At 45.3% G+C, this 20,926-nt stretch overlaps 1 protein-coding gene across 1 annotated transcript; it reads left to right on the forward strand.

Annotated features, from left to right (window-relative positions):
- The first annotated feature begins 2,736 nt into the window (after positions 1–2,736).
- Positions 2,737–3,116, forward strand: LOC100607658 (prothymosin alpha). The gene has a single exon (XM_012500643.2). It carries the CDS (start codon positions 2,737–2,739, stop codon positions 3,067–3,069), a length of 333 nt encoding a protein of 110 aa, XP_012356097.1. The 3' UTR covers positions 3,070–3,116.
- The last annotated feature ends 17,810 nt before the right edge of the window (positions 3,117–20,926 follow it).

Below are 20,926 nucleotides of genomic sequence, written 5' to 3' on the forward strand. Positions count from 1 at the left end.
CTTTTTTTTTTTTTTTTTTGAGACAGAGTTTCACTCTTTGTCGCCCAGGTTAGAGTGCAATGGCGTAATCTCAGCTCCCTGCAACCTCCATCTCCCGGGTTCAAGTGATTCTCCTGTCTCAGCCTCCCAACTAGCTGGGATTACAGGAGCCTGCCATCACGCCCGGCTAATTTTTGTATTTTTAGTAGAGATGGGGTTTCACCATGTTAACCAGGCTGGTCTCGAACTCTTGACCTCAGGTGATCTGCCCACCTTGGCCTCCCAAAGTGCTGGGATTACAGGTGTGAGCCACCATGCCCGGCCTTGATAGTGTCTTAAAATTGAACATTGCTTATTTTTTATTTGGGGGAAGGGGGTGAGGTAAGATGGATAGCTATAAACAGAACCACTAGTATTGTAAATATATTCTTAAATAAACACAATGGACACAGTCTGATAAGCTTTATGCTGAGAAAGATGGGGGCATGTTATATTTCTCTGTTTTCCAGTGCCCAGGCCAGTGCCTAACTACCATGGAGTAAGCACTCAATAAATGTGTTTTTTTTTTTTTTTTTGAGACAGTGTATTGTTGCATTGCCCATGCTGGAGTGCAGTGGTGCAATCATGGCTCACTGCAGCCTCCAATTCCTGGGCTCAAGTGATCCTCCTGTCCAGGCTGGTCTTGAACTCCTGGGCTCAAGCTACCCTCCTGCTTCAGCCTCCCAAAGTGCTGGGATTACAGCACTTGAGTGCCCAGGCACTCAATAAATTTTTGACAAAGGAATGCAGATATAACTTTCTTTACCCATTGCAGCCTAAAATGTAAGAGAAGCTCTGGGATATTAAAATGAGAAACAGTCTTGGAAAAAAATTAATTTGAGCACACAGAATATGTTCCAGTGTGCACTATAAAAAACATGTAGTCAAAAATATCCATAGAAGTGTTGCTTAGAATGGCGCAAAAGCCCAAGGGAAAACCCACCCTCACAGGGTTAATGAGAATTACAAGCCAGGCTTTAGGCTGAATTGTAGTCAGGCATCAACCAGCATGCACTGGTGTGCTCTGACTCATTCCCCTGCAGCTAACTAATCGAGGGTCATGCAGCACACTGACCACCTGCTCCTCCATTGCTCCCATAGATAGAATCTGACACTGGACCTTTTTACCCAAGAATTGCTTAAGGTGTTTTTCAGATCCTGAATTCCAGCAGAATGGCTGATGCCAACCATCTGAAAACCCCTACCAAGAAACCGACTCAGCATCTCCTGGTCCCATGACTTCACTCCCCACTTCTCGACCAGTCAGCAATCCCCATACTTTAGCCCATCACCTGTCCAGACCCCTTAAAATCCCCATCCCCAAACCTCTCAGGGAGGCAGATTTGAAGTTTCCTCTTGTCTTGTCTTCTCGTTCAGCTGCCCTACAATTATTCAACTCTTTCTCTGCTGCAATCCCCACTGTTTTGGTGCATTGGTTTGTTACCATGCAACAGGCAATCGAACCTGGTGGTCCTATAACCATATTAAAATGAAACTGAGAAGTAAATAAATGTGAAACAGAGAGGTGTGACTTAGAAATTGTACACATCGGGTGTCACAACTTCCCTATACTTTGTGGTTTTTTTTTTTTTTTTTTTTTTGAGACAGAGTCTTGCTCTGTCTCCCAGGCTGGAGTGCAGTGGCGCGATCTCGGCTCACTGCAAGCTCCGCCTCCCAGGTTCACGCCATTCTCCTGCCTCAGCCTCCTGAGTATCTGGGACTACAGGCGCCTGCCACCACGCCCGGCTAATTTTTTGTATTAGAGACGGGGTTTCACCATGTTAGCCAGGATGGTCTCGATCTCCTGACCTCGTGATCCACCTGCCTCAGCCTCCCAAAGTGCTGGGATTACAGACGTGAGCCACCGCGCCCGGCCTATACTTTGTGTTTTCATACTGACCTTGTTCACACTAATAAAGTGCCAACTTTGATTGTGATTCTGATGATGAGGAGGAAGAGGAGGAGAATAGGGATATGGTAAGAAGATTTTAAACCACTCTCTTTTCTCATCTTCCAAGTATTTACAAGTGGCTCCGTTTTTCCAAGTATTCCTTTCTTTCTACAGAACTTCCATTAAAATAAAAAACAATTCTAAATCAAGCCTTATGGACAAGAATTAATGGTTCTCCCCAATATATCTCAAATGGGTGTGTCACTTGGGCAAGTCACCACTCTCTCAGATTCTTATTTGTCCTACATGTAACTGGGGTTTTGCAACAGATGTTACTCTTCCTTCTCCTTTCCAGGTCTGTTAGAAACTTTATCAGGAAAGCCTGAAAGTAAAATCTGTACTGTTTAAATCCGGAAAAATGTTTATACTGACTAAATAATTTCCTCAAATCTGGTCACCTTCCTATGGGAAAATTCCTCATCCTAAAAATGTTTCATGCAGAAAGTCATTTGGCCTCTTAACTGCATTGTTGGATATTTTTAAGACCAAAAGCTTGCTAAACCCAAAACAGCGAAAGCATTCGGTTGAAAATAAAGTGAAAAGCCATGTATGTCTTAGAGAGAGAAAAAAGTGCTAATGATTTTAGGCCTTAATAGTTTCTAGATCCCGATTGGCTGCTCTGAAAAGCCATCTTTGTATTGTTCCTCCTCCAGCTCCTTGCTCTCCGCGTTTGCCTCCGCCGCAGACTCTGGAGGCATTATTGCCGGAGTCCCTGAACTCTCGATTTCCTTTTAATCCCCTGCATCAGATCACCGGCGTGCCCCACCATGTCAGATGCAGCCGTAGACACCAGCTCTGAAATCATCACCAAGGACTTAAAGGAGAAGAAGGAAGTTGTGAAAGAGGCGGAAAATGGAAGAGACGCCCCTGCTAACGGGAATGCTAATGAGGAAAATGGGGAGCAGGAGGCTGACAATGAGGTAGATGAAGAAGGGGAAGAAGGTGGGGAAGAAGAGGAGGAGGAAAAAGAAGGTGATGGTGAGGAAGAGGATGGAGATGAAGACGGGGAAGCTGAGTCGGCTACAGGCAAGCGGGCAGCTGAAGATGATGAGGATGATGATGTCGATACCAAGAAGCAGAAGACCGACAAGGATGACTAGACAGCAAAAAAGGAAAAGTTAAACTAAAAAAAAAAACGCCGCTATGACCTATTCACCCTCCATTTCCTGTCTCAGAATCTAAACGTGGTCACCTTCCAGTATTGAGGCCCGCCCGCTCACCACGGGCAGTGCCACCCACAGATGACACACACTCTCCACCACCCAACCTAAACCGTAAGAATTTGCAACAGGGGAGGAAAAAAGAACCAAAACTTCCAAGGCCCTGCTTTTTTTCTTAAAAGTACTTTAAAAAAAGAAATTTGTTTGTATTTTTTATTTACATTTTATATTTTTGTACATATTGTTAGGGTAAGCCACTTTTAATGATCTCGGATGACCAAACCAGCCTTCGGACCGTTCTCCGTCCTACTTCTGACTTTACTTGTGGTGTGACCATGTTCACTATAATCTCAAAGGAGAAAAAAAAAAAAAAAAAAACTTGTAAAAAAAGGGCCGGGAGTGGTGGCTCACGCCTGTAATCCCAGCACTTTGGGAGGCCGAGGCGGGCGGATCACGAGGTCAGGAGATCGAGACCATCCTGGCTAACACGGTGAAACCCCGTCTCTACTAAAAATACAAAAAATTAGCCGGGCGTGGTGGCAGATGCCTGTAGTCCCAGCTACTCGGGAGGCTGAGGGAGGAGAATGGCGTGAACCCAGGAGGCAGAGTTTGCAGTGAGCCGAGATCACGCCGGCCTGGGCAAGAGCGACACTCCGTCTCAAAAAAAAAGATTGTTTTTCTGTTGTCGTTTTTGCTTTTTTTTTTTTTAGACGTAGTCTTGCTCTTTCGCCCAGGCCGGAGTGCGGTGGCGCGATCGCGATCTCGGCTCACTGCAAGCTCCGCCTCCCAGGTTCAAGCTATTCTCCTGCCTGAGCCTTCCCAGTAGCTGGGACTACAGGCGCCTGCCACCACACCTGGCTAATTTTTTGTATTTTTAGTAGACACGGGGTTTCACTGTGTTAGCGAGGATGGTCTCGATCTCCTGACCTCATGATCCACCCACCTCGGCCTCCCAAAGTGCTGGGATTACAGGCGTGACCCACCACGCCCGGCCCAGAAAAACAATCTTATTCCCACCATTCCAGTAACTTTTTTGTGTATGTATTTAGCTGTACTATAGTTGGTTTGTATGATTTGGTTAAAAAGGCCAGCTGACGTGGCCGCTCACGCCTGTAATCCCAGCACTTTGGGAGGCCGAGGCGGGCAGATCACCTGAGGTTGGGAGTTCGAGACCAGCCTGACCAACGTGGAGAAACCCTATCACTACTAAAAATACAAAAAAATCAGCCATGCGTGGTGACTCATGCCTGTAATCCCAGCTGCTGGAGAGGCTGAGGCAGGAGAATCGCTTGAAGTGGGGAGGCGGAGGTTGTGGTGAGCCAAGATCCGCCATTGCACTACAGCCTGGGCAACAAGAGTGAAACTCCGTCTTGAAAAAAAAAAAAAAAAGACTAAAAGACAGGCCAGGGGCAGTGGCTCACACCTGTAATCTCAGGCCTTTTTTTTTTTTGAGAGGCCGAGGTGGGCAGATAACAAGGTCAGGAGTTTGAGACCAGCCTGGCCAACATGGCAAAACCCCATCTCTACTAAAAATACAAAAAATTGGCTGGGCATAGTGGCGGGCGCCTGTAATCCCAGCTACTGGGGAGGCAGACGTTGCAGTGAGCCAAGATCGTGCCGCTGCACTCCAGCCCGGGCGACAGAGTGAGTTTCCATCTCAAAAACAAAAAGGCCAAAGATAAAAGGTTTCTTTTTTTCCTTTTATTTTTTTGAGACGGAGTCTTGCTCTGTTGCCCAGGCTGGAGTGCAGTGGCACGATCTCGGCTCACTGCAACCTCCACCTCCCGGGTTCAAGTGATTCTCCTGCCTCAGCCTCTGGAGTAGCTGGAATTACAGGCGTATGCCATCACGCCCGGATAATTTTTGTATTTTGAGTAGAGACGGGGTTTCACCATGTTGGCCAGGCTGGTCTCGAACCCCTGAGCTCATGATCTGCCCGCCTCAGCCTCCCAATGTGCTGGGGTTACAGGCATGAGCCACTGCACCAGGCCTTTTTTTTCCCTTTTTTTGTTTATAAAGTTGCTGGGTTTTTTTTTGGCCTGTTTGACATATGTGTGAAACAATGTTGTCCAACAATAAACAGGAATTTTATTTTGCTGAATTGTTCTTTAAAAAATAGTTGCAATATCCCAGAGAGAAAAGTAATAAACAAGTAGGCTTTCAAAAATATCAAGGTTATTGGTATTTAAAATCAAACTATGGCTAGGCACGATGGCTCACGCCTGTAATCCCAGCACTCTGGGAGGCTGAGGAGGGAGGATCACTTCAGGCCAGAAGTTCGAGACCAGCCTGGCCAACATGGTGAAACCTCGTCTCTACTGAAAATACAAAAACTAGCCAGGTGTGGTGGTGCACATCTGTAATCCCAGCTACTTGGGAGGCTGAGGCAGGAGAACCACTTGAAACTGGGAGGCGGAGGTTGCAGTGAGCCGAGATCACACCACTGCACTACAGGCTGGGTGACAGAGTGAGACTCCATTTCAAAAAATTTTAAAAATAAAATCAAACCATTAGAGTAGTTCAGACCTTCCCCTAACACTTGCAGGGCCCAGACTAAGAATGCAAAAGAAGGCCCAAATATCCTATATCCAGGTATTTAAGTTGCAAATCGAATTAAACTGTCAGAGAAAACATGCTCTATCTTCTAGCTTGACAAATGCACCCTTCTAAAACATTAAACTTTTTTTTGGTGGGGGGTGGGGTGGAGGGGACGGAGACTCGCTCTGATGCCCAGGCTGGAGTGCAGTGGCATGATCTTGGCTTGCTGCAACTTCCACCTCCCGAATTCAAGCAATTCTCCTGCCTCAGCCTCCCAAGTAGCAGGATTACAGGCATGGGCCACCACACCTGGCTAATTTTTGTAATTTTTTAGTAGAGACAGGGTTTCACCATTTTGACCAGGCTGGTCTCAAACTCGTGACCTCAGGTGATCTGCCCACCTCAGCTTCCCAAAGTGCTGGGATTACAGAACATTAAACTTTTAAAATTGGTTTAAAGCTCTATTTCTCCTAAGGTAAAAAAGTGGAGCTAATGCATGGTGTGCACCTATAAACTCAGCTACCCCGGAGGCTGAGGCAGAAGGATTGCTTGGCTTAAGAGTTTGAGACCAGCCTGGGCAACACAGTGAGACCTTGTCTCAAAAAAAAAAAAAAAAAAAAAATGCAAAATATCAAGATAATTGAGTGTGATTACGGTTGAATGTGTCTGGATGCTCTGATGATAAGCTGATGATTTGGGGATGAGTAACAAAATACATATTGCATTATTATTTTTTTTTTGGCCTTCACTTTTGTTATTTTATTTTCCAAGATGGAGTCTCACGCTGTCACCCAGGCTGCAGTGCAGTGGCGCGATCTTGGCTCACTGCAACCTCCGCCTCCCGGGTTCAAGCAATTCTCCTGCCTCAGCCTCCTGGGTATCTGGGATTACAGGCATGCACCACCATGCCAGGCTAATTTTTGTATTTTTAGTAGAGACGGGGGTTTCACCACGTTGGCCAGGCTGGTATCGAACTCCTGACCTCATGATCTGCCTGCCTTGGCCTCCCAAAGTGCTGGGATTACAGGTGTGAGCCACCACACCCGGCCCACTTATGTTATTATAATTGAAATCTGCACATAATTTATGCTCTACTGACAGTATAGATGCTTGTTACGTCTAGTCCTACATACATACAAATGTAAGAATAGCATGCATCATTCAGTGTTAGAAAATGTTTCTCAGGTGCTACACGCAACTGTGGTGAATACCAAAGTAATTTAAGTACCTCAGGAATCAGAATTGGAATGTGAAAAGAACATGAATGCTCAGCATACCAATATTTCAATTAGGCAAGAGCTAATTGCTTTCATGCTATCCACGTGTAAGGATTTGGCAGGCAATTTTGTTTTTTTCTTTCTTAAGTGCTTCCTCCTCTGGAATCCTTCCTCTAATCGCAACAGTATCTGCTTTGACATCAGTGGCATACAACCCACAAACTCTCATGACCTTTGTATGCAGGTATCTTGTGTTTTGGGAGCATAGGTCAAGAGATATCCCTTGGTGAGCAGTGTTGCACATAAGCGTTGGTGTTTAGGGCTTTTGGTCATGCTGTGCCAGCACAGGTCATGGAGTCCTGAGAGACGAAAGTACCATTTGCCTGTAACAAAGCAACATAGGTATTGGGGTGCATAAAATGTGCTGGGGTACCAGGGTTCAGAGCAGGGTCCCTCTTGCCTGGGTCTAAAGGAGATATTGCTGTACTTATAAACAAAACATTTGTACTAATTATGCCAAGAAAATTCTTTGTTCAACCTGATTCTACCCCTTTTAGGTATCCAATATAATAAATTACAACTCCATAGTATTAAATTAATGTCTTCTTAAAGTAGAATTATAAGAATGATAGAGAAATATAGTAATAAGGGAAATAATAAATTTGGGTCCTGTTCACTAGCAAATCATGCCTGTTCATTGTTGAAAATGTGAAAATTAAGGTAAATAGCATTATTTCCTAAAGCATGTACACAGGGTAGAGCTGCTGTAATTGTGTTTTTGTTTTTTTGTGTTTCAAAAAGTTTCCTAGGCCAGGCACAGTGGCTCACACCTGTAATCCCAGCACTGTGGGAGGCCGAGATGGGCAGATCACCTGAGGTCAGGAGTTCGAGACCAGCCTGGCCAACATGGTGAAACCCCGTCTCTACTAAAAATTACCCATTTTCCCTAGTTCATTCAACAGTGGGATTCCTGTGGACTTATGTTTTCTAGTTTTGTGGGGGAAAATCAGAACTACTCTCCCAGAGGAAGTGAAAGTTAAGCTGAGACTTAAGGAGGTGGCATTCAGCCACGTGAAGGGCAGTAATCCAGGTAGAGTATCAAACTATATATTCCCCCAGTTCTCAGTAGTGCTCAGGGGACATTCCCATTAGTGACGATTCACGTGGCAGTCCGTGGGAGAGGCAGGTGACTGCCACGCAGGACAACTGTTGTTTTACTCCTAGCTCTCCCTCTTGCCCAAGCAGTAGTATACAAGTGGGCATGTCATATATTAAAAAATATATATTCAATATATATAAATATGTATCATATATTATTTATATTTTATTTATATATATATATATATATATATATATATATGTATCCATCTATCTATCTAGGAAACAACATAAGAAATGTAAGAGCTGGTCCCTTTCATTGGAGAAGTTTATACAGCAGTGAAGGATATAAACAGGACAATCAGACTTAGGGAAAGTGAATAAGGAAAAAACATCAAGAAATGCTAGGTGAATGAGTGACCTGCATCATACTTGCACTTAAAGCTTCATCTCTTCACTCCCTGAACAACCAGTGAAATAGAAAGCAAGGATAGGGGAACTGGCTGCCAGCTGGTTTTGATGTCTTGTCCCACCAAGAACTCCTTTCTGGCCTGGCGCAATGGCTCACACCTGTAATCCCAGCACTTTGGAGGCTAAGGTGGGCGGATCACTTGAGGCCAGGAGTTTGAGACCAGCCTGGCCAACATGGTGAAACCCTGTCTCCACAAAAAATACAAAAATTAGCCAGGCATGATGGCGCACACCTGTAGTCCCAGCTACTCAGGAGGCTAAGGCATAAGAATTGCTTAAACCCAGAAGGCAGATTTGCAGTGAACTGAGATCATGCCTCTGCACTCCAGCCTGGGTCACAGAGCAAGACTCTGTCTCTGGAAAAAAAAAAAAAAAAGTTCTTTCTGATATCCGGAACCCCTTCCGCCAAAAAGAAAAACACCACCAAAAGAAACCAGTCACCCCATTACAGTGTGCAGGTAAAGAGCACTGAGTTAGATCTCTTCCTCCAAGGACTGGTCCCAAGCTACAACCTGGGCACCCCTATAGCTAGATGCCTGCGGTGTGCAGCGGCTCCCCAGCCCGAGGCCTTTGTGGAGGCTGGGCTCATCCCACTCACCTGGACCTGGTGAAGGAGGAAGGGAGGAGGGCCAAAGGTGTGGGGCAAGGGAGGGTGAGGAGAAAGAAGGAAGACGGAGACTGCAGCACTCCATGGTCAATGTCATAAAGGAGGGCCGGCCACCTGTTGTCAGGGCCACTATCACAACCTCCTGCCACTCCCATGCATGGGAGGGGCAGGGCTGGGCCTGGGTGCTACCTGGGAGGGGCATCCATCCGTAATCTAGACCCGGGCCCCACCTGTGCCCCTTCCCCTCTGGAACTCCCACCCTCACCTGCGTCTCTCTGCCGGGTTCAGTCTTTCCTTCAGGGGAAACCTCTGGCACTGTTTGTCCAGGTAGAATCAGGGCCCCGGCTTTATTCTGGGAAGCTCTGAATAATAATTACTGGGGAGAAGAGGGAGGAAGCAATGCGGTAATCAAGAAAGGAGTAGGCGCTGCTGAGGTCCCCACCACTGTGTTGTCACCATGCTGTTGTGGTGCTGCGGTCAGCACACCCGGGCCCACCCAAACCTTTCCATTTCTTACCTACGTTTGGTGTCATTCATTCACATCTATAAATGTATTCAAATGAAAAACAATCCAGGATGTATGCATACGTTGATTTTCAGGGATGTTTAGCAAGGCTATTTATGGTAGAAAAATTGGAAGCTACATAAATAACTAACAATAGGCGACTGATTCTAAATCACGGAAATTCGTTTAGTAAAACTTTTTTTTTTTTTTTTTTTGAGACAGAGTCTAGCTCTGTCACCTGGGCTAGAGTGCAGTGGTGCGATCTTGGCTCACTGGGTTCAAGTGATTCTCCTACCTCAGCCTCCCGAGTAGCTAGGATTACAGGCGCCCACCACCATGCCCAGCTATTTTTTTGTATTTTTAGTAGAGATGGAGTTTCACTGTGTTGGCTAGGCTGGTCTCAAACTCCTGACCTCACGATCTGCCCGCCTCAGCCTCCCAAAGTGCTGGGATTACAAGCACGAGCCACCACACCCTGTCAGAATTTTTTTTTAGACAGGGTCTCACTCTTTGCCCAGAATGCAGTCCAGTGGCATGATCATGACTCACTACAGTCTCCAGTTCCTGGGATCAAGCGATCCTCCTGCCTCAGCTTCCTGAGTAGCTGGGATTACAGATTCATACCATCACCCTTGGCTAATTTTGTGTGTGTGTGTGTGTGTGGAGATGGGGGGGTCTCTCTATGTTGCCCAAGCTAGTCCTGAACTCCTGGGCTCAAGCCATCCTGGCACCTCGGTCTCCTGAAGTGCTGGGATTGTAGGTATGGGCCACCACACCCAGCCTTTTAGTAGAATTTATTGCGCACATTTAAAGTCATTTTATGGCAGAATATTTATGATTGACAGAAAATGCTCACTATAGGCCAGGCGCGGTGGCTCACGCTTATAATCCCATCACTCTGGGAGGCCGAGGCAGGTGGATCACTTGAGGTCACGAGTTCGACACCAGCCTGGCCAACATGGTGAAAGCCTGTCTGTACTAAATATACAAAAATTAGCTGGGCGAGGTGGCCTGTGCCTGTAGTCCCAGCTACTTGGGAAGCTTGGGAAGCTGAGCGGGGAGAATTGCTTGAACTCTGGAGGCGGGGGTTGCAGTGAGCTGAGATCATGCCACTGCACTCCAGCTGGGCAACAGAGGGAGGCTCCGTCTCAAAAAAAAAAAAAAAAGCCCACTATATATTGAGTGGGGAGAAAGCAGTTTACAAAACAGGTTTTGGCTGGCTTCAGAAGAAAACAGGGAGACATAACATGGATGGGCAGAGACAGGAAAGTGGTATCTCTAGGTAGCTGGATGCTAGGAATAAATTTTATGCCATGTTATTTTTGCAAAGATAAGAGAAAAAAGGATATTTTTTAAATCATGGGGGTGATCAGCAGTTCACTCACCGGTGCTTGTGGGCTTTGTTCCCTCCCTGGAAAGGGACGGAGAATTCCACATCCAGAGGGAGCCCTGCCGTCCATGGTTCTGAGCTTGAAGTCACTAGGACTTCTTTCAAACTTGTGTGCCAAGGAGACTCCGATGTTGGCCTCAGTTCGCAGGCTGAACTCAGCAGCTCAGCCCATGAAAACTTCTGTATTGAGACAAAGGAAAGGATCTGTCAGAAAGCAACACCTATTGTCCTGAACTTGACACTAAGAAAGAGGACAAGTGATAAAGAAGCTGAAGACGGGTGGTAGAGAGAGGTATAACATTCCAGCCCCTCAACCTAGAAATGTTAGTAGAATCAACAACACTTAATAGACCAAGAGTCAGAATCCCCCGATGAAGATTCTTCATAAGAAAAAAGAAAGAAGACAGGGATATAACTCATCAGCAGCTGCAGGGCAGGCCGTGCAAGATGGGGGAAAGAAAAAAAATTTTCCAAAAAATCAAAATTGGAACTGTAAACTTTTCAGGTCCCAGCTTACTTTTTAAATCTCAAGCTAATCAGAATTTTGCCAGGGCCAAATGTAGTGAGCCTCCATCAGCAAGTGTTCTTCCCAAACCACCAAGCTGTTTCCTTTAATTCTTCCGATAAGGAAATAATGACATTTTAACTTAAAACCTTACTTAAAGTACAGGTACAAAATAAGATAAAGTACTAATGTTCACATTTAGCTATGTTTGTTTACAGATAGTTGTCAACTGGTCTAAAACAAATACACCAAGGGATTAAAGTATTTGTGTAGAACTGTTAATTAGTGTAAAAAATAAAATTGACTTCATCTCATTTGTTCTATGAGTTGGGTGCACTGTGATGTAATGATAGCATCAGTGCAACTTAAAGTAACTAAATTAATAATTGTACTAACTATTAAGTGTTCTCAAATGAGTTTTTTTTTTTTTGAGACAGAGTCTCTGTCACCCAGGCAGAAGTGCAGTGGTGCAATCTTGGCTCACTGCAACCTCTGCCTCCTGGGTTCAGGCGATTCTCCTGCCTCAGCCTCCTGAGTAGCTGGGATTAAAGGCGTGCACCACTATGCCCAGCTAATTTTTATATTTTTTGTAGAGACGGGGTTTCACCACGTTGGCCAGACTGGTCTCAAATTCCTGACCTCAAATGATCCACCTGCCTTGGCCTCCCAGAGTGCTGAGATCACAGGCATGTGCCACTACACCCAGCCTCAAATAAGTAACTTTTAAGTGAAACCATTCAAATTTAGATTTGGGAACTAGCAAGGGAATCAACTTTTTCTATTGAATGTTGGGGAAAAATAGTAATATAAGATTATTATTCATGGATAGTAGATTGCTGAAAGTGAATCAGATTGTAAACATCTAGCTAAGACACAGGATTAAGAAGTAGGTAAATTTCTGAAAGTTCAGTATACTAGAAGCATTCAAACCAGTAATACACCAATAACCTGATGCACTGCCAAAAGAAAATGTGAAGTTTTCCTAATAGTGCATTTTAGTAAATTGTACAGCAGTGAAACTGGAAAGGGCACTTGGGGTTTATCAGAACGAGGCAGAGTATACCCCAATGTCCCTTTCTCTAAATGCAGTGGATATGTGTCTGCCAACAAATACACCAAAACCATTTTTTTTTGAGATGGAGTCTCTCTCTGTCGCCCAGGCTGGAGTACAGGGGCACGATCTCTGCTCTCTGCAAGCTCCGCCTCCCGGGTTCAAGCCATTCTCCTGCCTCAGCCTCCCAAGTAGCTGGGACTACAGGAGCCCGCCACAACACCCAGCTAATTTTTTGTATTTTTAGTAGAGACGGGGTTTCACTGTGTTAGCCACCGCGCCCAGCCCAAAATCTTAATTAAAAAAAACAACAACATCATTTAACAGTCACTCAATAGCTTTCAAAATACATTTTTATGGCTGGGCAAGATGGCTCATGCCTGTAATCCCAGCACTTTGGGAGGCCGAGGCAGGCGGATCCAAGGTCAGGAGTTCGAGACCAGCCTGACCAACATGATGAAACCCCGTCTCTACTAAAAATACAAAAATTAGGCCAGGCGCGGTGGCTCACGCTTGTAATCCCAGCACTTTGGGAGGCTGAGGCGGGCAGATCACGAGGTCAGGAGATCGAGACCACGGTGAAACCCCGTCTCTACTAAAAATACAAAAAATTAGCCGGGCATGGTGGCGGGCGCCTGTAGTCCCAGCTACTCGGAGAGGCTGAGGCAGGAGAATGGCGTGAACCCGGGAGGCGGAGCTTGCAGTGAGCCGAGATTGCGCCACTGCACTCCAGCCTGGGCGACAGAGCGAGACTCTGTCTCAAAAAAAAAAAAAAAAAAACAAAAACAAAAATTAGCCAGGCACAGTGGCACATGCCTGTAATCCCAATTTACTCAGGAGGCTGAGGGAGGAGAATCGCTTGAACCCAGGAGGCAGAGGTTGCAGTGAGCCAAGATCTCGCTACTGCACTCCAGCCCAGGCAACAGAGCGAGACTCCTTCTCAAAAACAAAACAAAACATTTTTATATTACGGCACTGCCTAAGCTATTCTGATAGTAATATGACCTCATCATTTCTGCAAAGCTTGCCTTGGGGAGAGGAAGCTTGCTTTGGAGAGTTGTATAATGTGAAAGTTTTCAGTAACTAGGGAAGAAAGAGCCATGTAAATACATGTAATAAACTTGTAGCACATGTAAAGTTTTCTCGGCCTTTATCCTACAAAAATGGAATATTTTAGTATGAATTTGCTGAATATAAGAGTGTGGACTTTTTTTTTTTATAGTATGGCCTAATTTTAAAGGTCCAAAATATATATATATTTTTAAATCACTTTATTCTGGCCGGGTGCGGTGGCTCACGCCTGTATGTAATCCCAACACTTTGGGAGGCTGAGGCGGGCAGATCACGAGGTCAGGAGATAGAGATCATCCTGGCTAACACGGTGACACCCCGTCTCTACTAAAAATACAAAAAATTAGCCAGACATGATGGCACGTGCCTATAGTCCCAGCTACTCGGGAGGCTGAAGCAGGAGAATTGCTTGAACCCGGGAGGCAGAGGTTGCAGAGAGCCAAGATCATGCCACTGCACTCTAGCATGGGTGACAGAGCCAGACTCCATCTCAAAAACATAAACAAACAAAAAAAAGAACTTTATCTTAAACTAAAATCTGTTGCCAGGTGCAGTGGCTCACACCTGTAATCCCAGCACTTTGGGAGGCCAAGGCGGGCAGATCACTTGAGGTCAGGAGTTCGAGACCAGCCTTGCCAACATAGTGAAACCCCATCTCTATTTTTTTTTTTTTTTTATGGAGTCTAGCTCTGTCACCCAGGCTAGAGTGCAGTGGCACAATCTCGGCTCACTGCAACCTCTGCCTCCCAGATTCAAGCAATTCTCCTGCCTCAGCCTCCCGAGTAGGGGGGATTACAGGCGCCCACCACCACTCCTAGCTAATTTTCGTATTTTTAGTAGAGACGGGGTTTTACCATGTTGGCCAGGCTGGTCTCAAACTCCTGACCTCGTGATCCACCCGCCTTGGCCTCCCAAAGTGCTGGGATTACAGGTATGAGCTACTGCACCCGGCTGATAATTTGCATTTTTAACTGCTTCCCAGGTGATGCTGATGCTGATGGTCCAGGAACCACACTTCCGAGAATCACGGAAACAAAGAGTTATATTCAACAACAAAATCTGCATAATTCTGTCTCCCTTTTGTCTCAACTAAAAGCTTAAGGGAAAGAAAATAGATTTATTAAGTATCATCCAGAATACACATAATGTCATTTTATTTAATTCTCACAACACTCTACAACATAATTGTTACATTATTTTGTGGAGGAGGATGTTACACCTCAGAAATTAAGCAACTTGCTCAACATTATACAGTAAGGAAGGGGTGAACAAATGTGTTTGACTTCAAAATCTACATTCTCTGTTATACCTTGCCACTTCTAACGATGTTTAGCCAGCATAATTGTATTAGCCCAGAATTTTAACTTCATTCTACTTTCTATGTGGTGGTCTGTCTTCTACTTTGTTGTTGTCTGTTTTAAAATTTTTGTTATAAACTGGTTCAAATTATCTAAGGAAGGCCAGGCACGGTGGCTCATGCCTGTAATCCCAGCACTTTGGAAGTCCATGACAAAAGACATTATGAAGAAACACATCTTACTGCTCACCGGTAGCACAGGTCATTGTTCCTTAGGAGCTGGTCCACCATATTCTCCACTTGCACAAACCAGCTGGGCACTGCTTTGTAAACGAGGGGAGTGTCTCTCACATCGCCAAGTACTATACCAATAACCATATCACATACCTCTAATACATATAAATTCAATTCTCTCACTCTTCTGTATAAACACAGAACCCCATCTCTCTATCAGAGACACATATACTACATTCCCAGAATATATAACACTAATAACCACTTACTGAAAAATACAAGCACATAGCTCCACAAAACATTCATCTAAACTGCCATGCCCTTGAACACACACACAAACTCAATACTCACGGAGTTCCCTACATGACCTAAATATACCTGCGATTAACTAACATGCCACAAATATGCAAACATGCCACCTCATATGCCCAAATACATATAGTCCCACAATACCTGCACATATGTAATCACACTTCTAAATGCTCACACAGAAATAACTCCTCCATTTTCCAAGACACAGAATCATACAAACTCCACCTCACAACTGCACACATTCATTCTACCAGTCCCCCAGTAGTCATGGATCTGCCCCCACACATTGAAATGGCCATACACAACCCTTGAAAATCGTGAAAAGAAACACACACAACGATGCAACATATCCTAAGCACACAAATGGTCTTCCTACATTCCCCAAATATGTAAACCACAGTGTACATTCACAAAAATAGACACAAGCACTTTCTCTATTATTGCCCACATGCACAACAAGATAATTCTTCCAAATCTGCCAAACATTAGACAAATACAAATCCCCAACATTCATTTGAGAAAACTGATGGAAAATACATCTTCACAACCCAAATCACAAATATCAAACCCCAGTTCTTCTTGTATACATAAATTATACCTCATATCCTCCAAATATAAACACTCACTCCTACGCACTCTCACAAAAGCAGTTATGAATAGTTATGAATGATCTTCTTTACTTTTCTTTTTTCTTTTTTTTTTTGAGATGGAGTCTTGCTCCTACCTTGAAGTGCAGTGGCGTGATCTCCTCTCACTGCAGCCTCCGCCTCCCGGGTTCAAGCAATTCTCCTGCCTCAGCCTCCCGAGTAGCTGGGACTACAAGTGCATGCCACCACACCTGGCTAATTTTTGTATTTTTAGTACAGATGGAGTTTTGCCAAGTTGGCCAGGCTGGTCTTGAACTCCTGACCTCAAGTGATCCGCCCACCTCAGCCTCCCAAAGTGCGGGGATTACAGGCATGAGCCACCATGCCCAGCCCAATTATGACCTTCTTTAATCTGCAATCTCCATACAGACACCACCAACCCACACAGGTGAATACATATTAGATTCTCACCAATTAAATACGTAACAAATTCCAAACTAAGCATTCATATAAACACATTTTCACATACACACAGCCACCCCCACAAATCTCACACCCCCCAAAATGCAAAACAAATCTTTCTCACATTAAGTACACACACTGACCAACCGCCCAAGAAGACACACACGTGTGTGCAGTAAATTTTAGATATAATACATGTGTAGTCTACAATTTACAAATAATGATACACACTACTTTTTATTTAAATTCCACATAAGTAAGCGATTCTTATAGAAGCTTTTCTTGACTTTGGCCACACTCTTGCTTCCACAACCAACTTGTGCTACCAAGTGAACAGACTATGAGTAAAGGCCTGTTATTCCACTTTTCAGCTTTTCATATCATTGACAAACGAGCGTATTAGAACACGCATGCTGGCTGATCATTCTGATTAAGTCAACAAGCTTCACAACTCACTCAATGAGGTCGTCCGTGGGAACTTCTCTGATTTTACGAGGACAGGAGCTACTTCTTTGCTGAACTGCATCACGTTTCAACTGCGGAGGAAAGAGTTTTGCATTGTTTGGAATGTGCGCTGCACGGCCGAGAGAAACTTTGGGGTTACCACTGCATTGTTAAACTTACCCCTTCACTTCAAGGCCAGGCGAGCAAGGGAAAGGAGTGCGGCCTGGGCGTCCCGCAGGGCCCCGCTAAGGACCGCTCCCGCCTTGAGCGCAGCCACAGGCCCTCCCACAAGGATGGGGTCGCCCCGCAGACACTGCTGACCAGCGGAAGCCTGACCAGGAGGCGATTACCTTCTAATCACAAATAACTTTATTTTTAGGTAACACCACGGAGGACGCCATGAGAGCGAAGGCCGTTGGGCAACCGCCCTTTCCGCTCGCGCTGCGCCGTCTCCCTGTCCAGAACCACCGGCAACCGATGCTGGGAGCAGTTGAGGGCGGCTGGCTGCGCGCTGGAACCCCGCCGGCCTCGAGGCTCGTGCGCAGGCGCGCGGGGCAGGCCTGGAGCCCGCCCTGGGAGGGCCAGGCAGGAGATGGGGAAATGGAGGGAGGCTGCACCTGGGCGCTTCCTGGGGCTAGGCGACGCCTCCTCCTTGGAGCCTCCAAGACCGTCCCGCCTAGAAACGAGCGAGTCTGACCGGGTGCAGTGGCTCACGCCTGTAATCCCAGCACTTTGGGAGGCCGAGGCGGGTAGATCGCCTGAGGTCACGAGTTCGAGACCAGCCTGGCCAACATGGTGCAATCCCGTCTCTACCAAAAATATAAAAATTAGCGGGGCATGGTGGCGCGCACTTGTAGTCCCAGCTACTCGAGAGGCTGAGGCAGGAGAATTGCTTGAACCCGGGAGGCAGAGGCTGCAGTGAGAGGAGATCACACCACTGCACTTCAAGGTAGGAGCAAGACTCCATCTCAAAAAAGAAAAAGAAAACTAGTAGAGAAGCAACTCACTGACTTGAGTTTGTAATAGCTTCAGAAGAAATTTTCATCATCAGATCCTTTCTGCTCATTTGCAGGATTCCTATCATCTGTCTCCACGTGATGACACTGAAGAGCCTTCACGTCTACGATGGCCCAGGGCCTCAAGTGCAGAGACTGAGAGCTCTACCAAACACAGCATGGAGCCGCCATTCCTCTACCGTTCCGTGATTTGGGGGAAGAGCATCTGTCCTCTGAACAGGGGATCCAAGCCCTGATAGGTTCTTTCTCAGCAGTCAGTGTGGCCCAGGACTTTATGTGAGCACACTCAGAGAGCAGGGACCAGAGGACTTTTAGCCACCACCTTCCATGGCCAGTCTTCACAGATTACCTTTGGCTAATTTGATTGTCTCTCCTCCTGGGGTCTAGGACTTCAAACACATACAGAAGCGATTTCAGAACTGAGACAAGACACTGTTCCACAGTATACTTTTTCTATCGGTGGCTCAGAAAAAGACTCATTCAAATCCTGTATCAAAGCCATGCATGAGCATCTTGAGAAAGCATCAGCTGACTGACTTGATAAGGGAGGAAGCAACCAAGAATTCTGCCCTTCTTCAGTGCCTGAGTGTGATATTTTGCCTCAACATCCCTCTTAGATGAAGTTACTAATTGAAAATCATTTAAGTTTTTGCCCCTTGATAAAAGATCGAGTCTCAGAAAGATCTCCAAAGTGTTTACTGTTTGTTTGGTTTGGTTTGGTTTTGGTAAGTTTACCATGATTTTTGCTTGAATTGCTCTCCGTTGATCTTCTCAGCTAAGATCGAGGTAGAGTTGCACAGCAGAAGAGGGCTGCGTGTAAGGAGGCAGCTCTGGCTCAGAGGACAAAAGGCCTGGGAGCACCCAGACAGGCAGTCACTGTGTGGAGGTCACTCCCCTCCCAGTGGCCACTGTGGAGGCATTTCATAGAAATGCTCGCTGGACCATTCAGGTTTAGAGTTGGGACAAAACCGAGAACTCATGAGGATATTGGACAGGAGTTAGGAAATGACTTTTTCCTACAACTGGGGCAAGGAGGGGAGAACCCTGGGCTTGAGACTTGCAATCCACCACCTGCCTCTGCAGTGTGGCCCCTGTTACATTTTCTGCAACTCTGCCTTCTTGAGTCCAAATGTCTTCAAAAGGGGCAAATGCTTAAGTGCCAACAGGGTGTGTTTCAGTGAATGTTCACAGTTGTGCACCGGTCCGGCTGAAGGCCTCTTCCCTTCCCCAACACCCACCCATCAGTGCAAAATGACTGCTGCCCAGCACGGAGTGACGTGTGTGTCTCAGATTTTGTTGCTGTCCTCTGAGTACTCACTCCTCATCTCCTTTGACCAGTTTCCTAACACTCCCCTTGTTCACAACACAGAACATGAGTGCTCTTTCCTGTCATTTTGACGCTGATAAACAGCAATTCTCCGTGTGAAAATGAGAATGAAGTTTTTTTAAAGACAGGCTACAATAATTTCCATGCTGAGAACCACATGTGATGACATTTGTGATGAAGATGAGGACAGCAATGAGCTGAGAGAGGCCAGCCAGGATTCACACATGCGAGGGGATGCATGGGAATGGGGATGGGACATTGGTGGATAGCATGCTTGCTTGTCTCAGAATGGACATGGGTTGTGGATTTCTAACTCCTGGAGAAACCAGAGTTCTAGGAATTGTAAGCCACTTTATGTTAGGAAAGAAAAAGATGGTGTTCTGCCCTCCTGTCCCTTAAAACTGTGCGTACTGCCACTAAACCCGGAAGCTGAGAAGGGTATAATGGCTACTCCTGACATCCTTTCATCAAATCAGCCTGCTATTGTTTTCTGCAATGGTTGTGGTGCAGCATCTTTTTGTGGTGCAGCCAAGATTCACACTTGAGTCTCCTTACTGCAAGTTCTCACTCTCACAGTGGAGAGTTAACAATAATTGCCTAATATATTATACTTTTTTGGGAAGAGTTACCAGATAAAGTGCAAGATCCCAGTGAAATGTGAATAGCACAGATAAAGGACAGATTTTTTTTTTTTGTAAAAGTGTACTCTAAATGTCATATGGATCATAATTATAGTAAAAACTAATTCACTGTTTATCTTCAATTCAAATTCCACTTGGTATTCTTTATTCATACTTGCTAAATCTGGCCACTATGTTCTTTCATGTATTTTTAATTTTAAAAAACAGTCCAACTTCTCATTCTAGCAATTTGCCTACAGAAATAAAGAGAGGAACCACATTAGTGGGACAAATACAGTCACTGCAAATATCAGAAGAATACTGGAACATATTAATATATTAATTTTTACCCAAAGAACCTGAAAATATTTTTAGACAGCAAAAATAGCTTCATTATGCTTTTGGTTGCATAATATATCTCTGGAAAGATGAAAAAGAATCAGATAACACCTGTTTCCTCCAGGAAAGAAAATGTGGTGGCCAGAGAAAAGAGGTGGGAAGAAGACTGGTCACTGCCTATTCCACTGTGCACAATTTGAATTTGAAGCCATGCAAAAGTATTGCTTAGTTAAGTTAAACTCATGTAAAGATACAAAATAAACATTTAACACCAGCACAATATGCTGGGAAACAAAATGAAAGGATTTCTGGTCTCGGTGCTGTAGGTCACATAGCCACTCTTTCCTGGACTGAGTCTTCCCAAGAAAGGGGATGGGAAGTAAGGCTGGCCTACTGGTGTGGACAGATTCCAGCAACATACATGACCTGGGGGCACAAGGATTGCCTCCTAAACAATGATGAGCACACAGCCACCTAATAGCTGGATCGGCTGAGACCATTCTGATTTCAAACACTCGGTCCCCTTGCCTTCCTAAGAACCCCTGTGTTTCTCAGACTGAAAACGTGTTCTGAATTTTGTTAAGTAAGTGCGGCCCCTGTGGAAATTCATCAAGAGTGGGAAAGAGCCAAAGTGGGAAAGAGCATGGGTTGATTGGCACAAAAGTAGGTCTGTTGATAAAGAATGGAAGTAAAGGGGACATCAGGT

Source organism: Nomascus leucogenys, chromosome 1a (genome assembly GCF_006542625.1).
Source record: "Nomascus leucogenys isolate Asia chromosome 1a, Asia_NLE_v1, whole genome shotgun sequence".
In the NCBI taxonomy this organism is placed as follows: Eukaryota; Metazoa; Chordata; class Mammalia; order Primates; family Hylobatidae; genus Nomascus; species Nomascus leucogenys.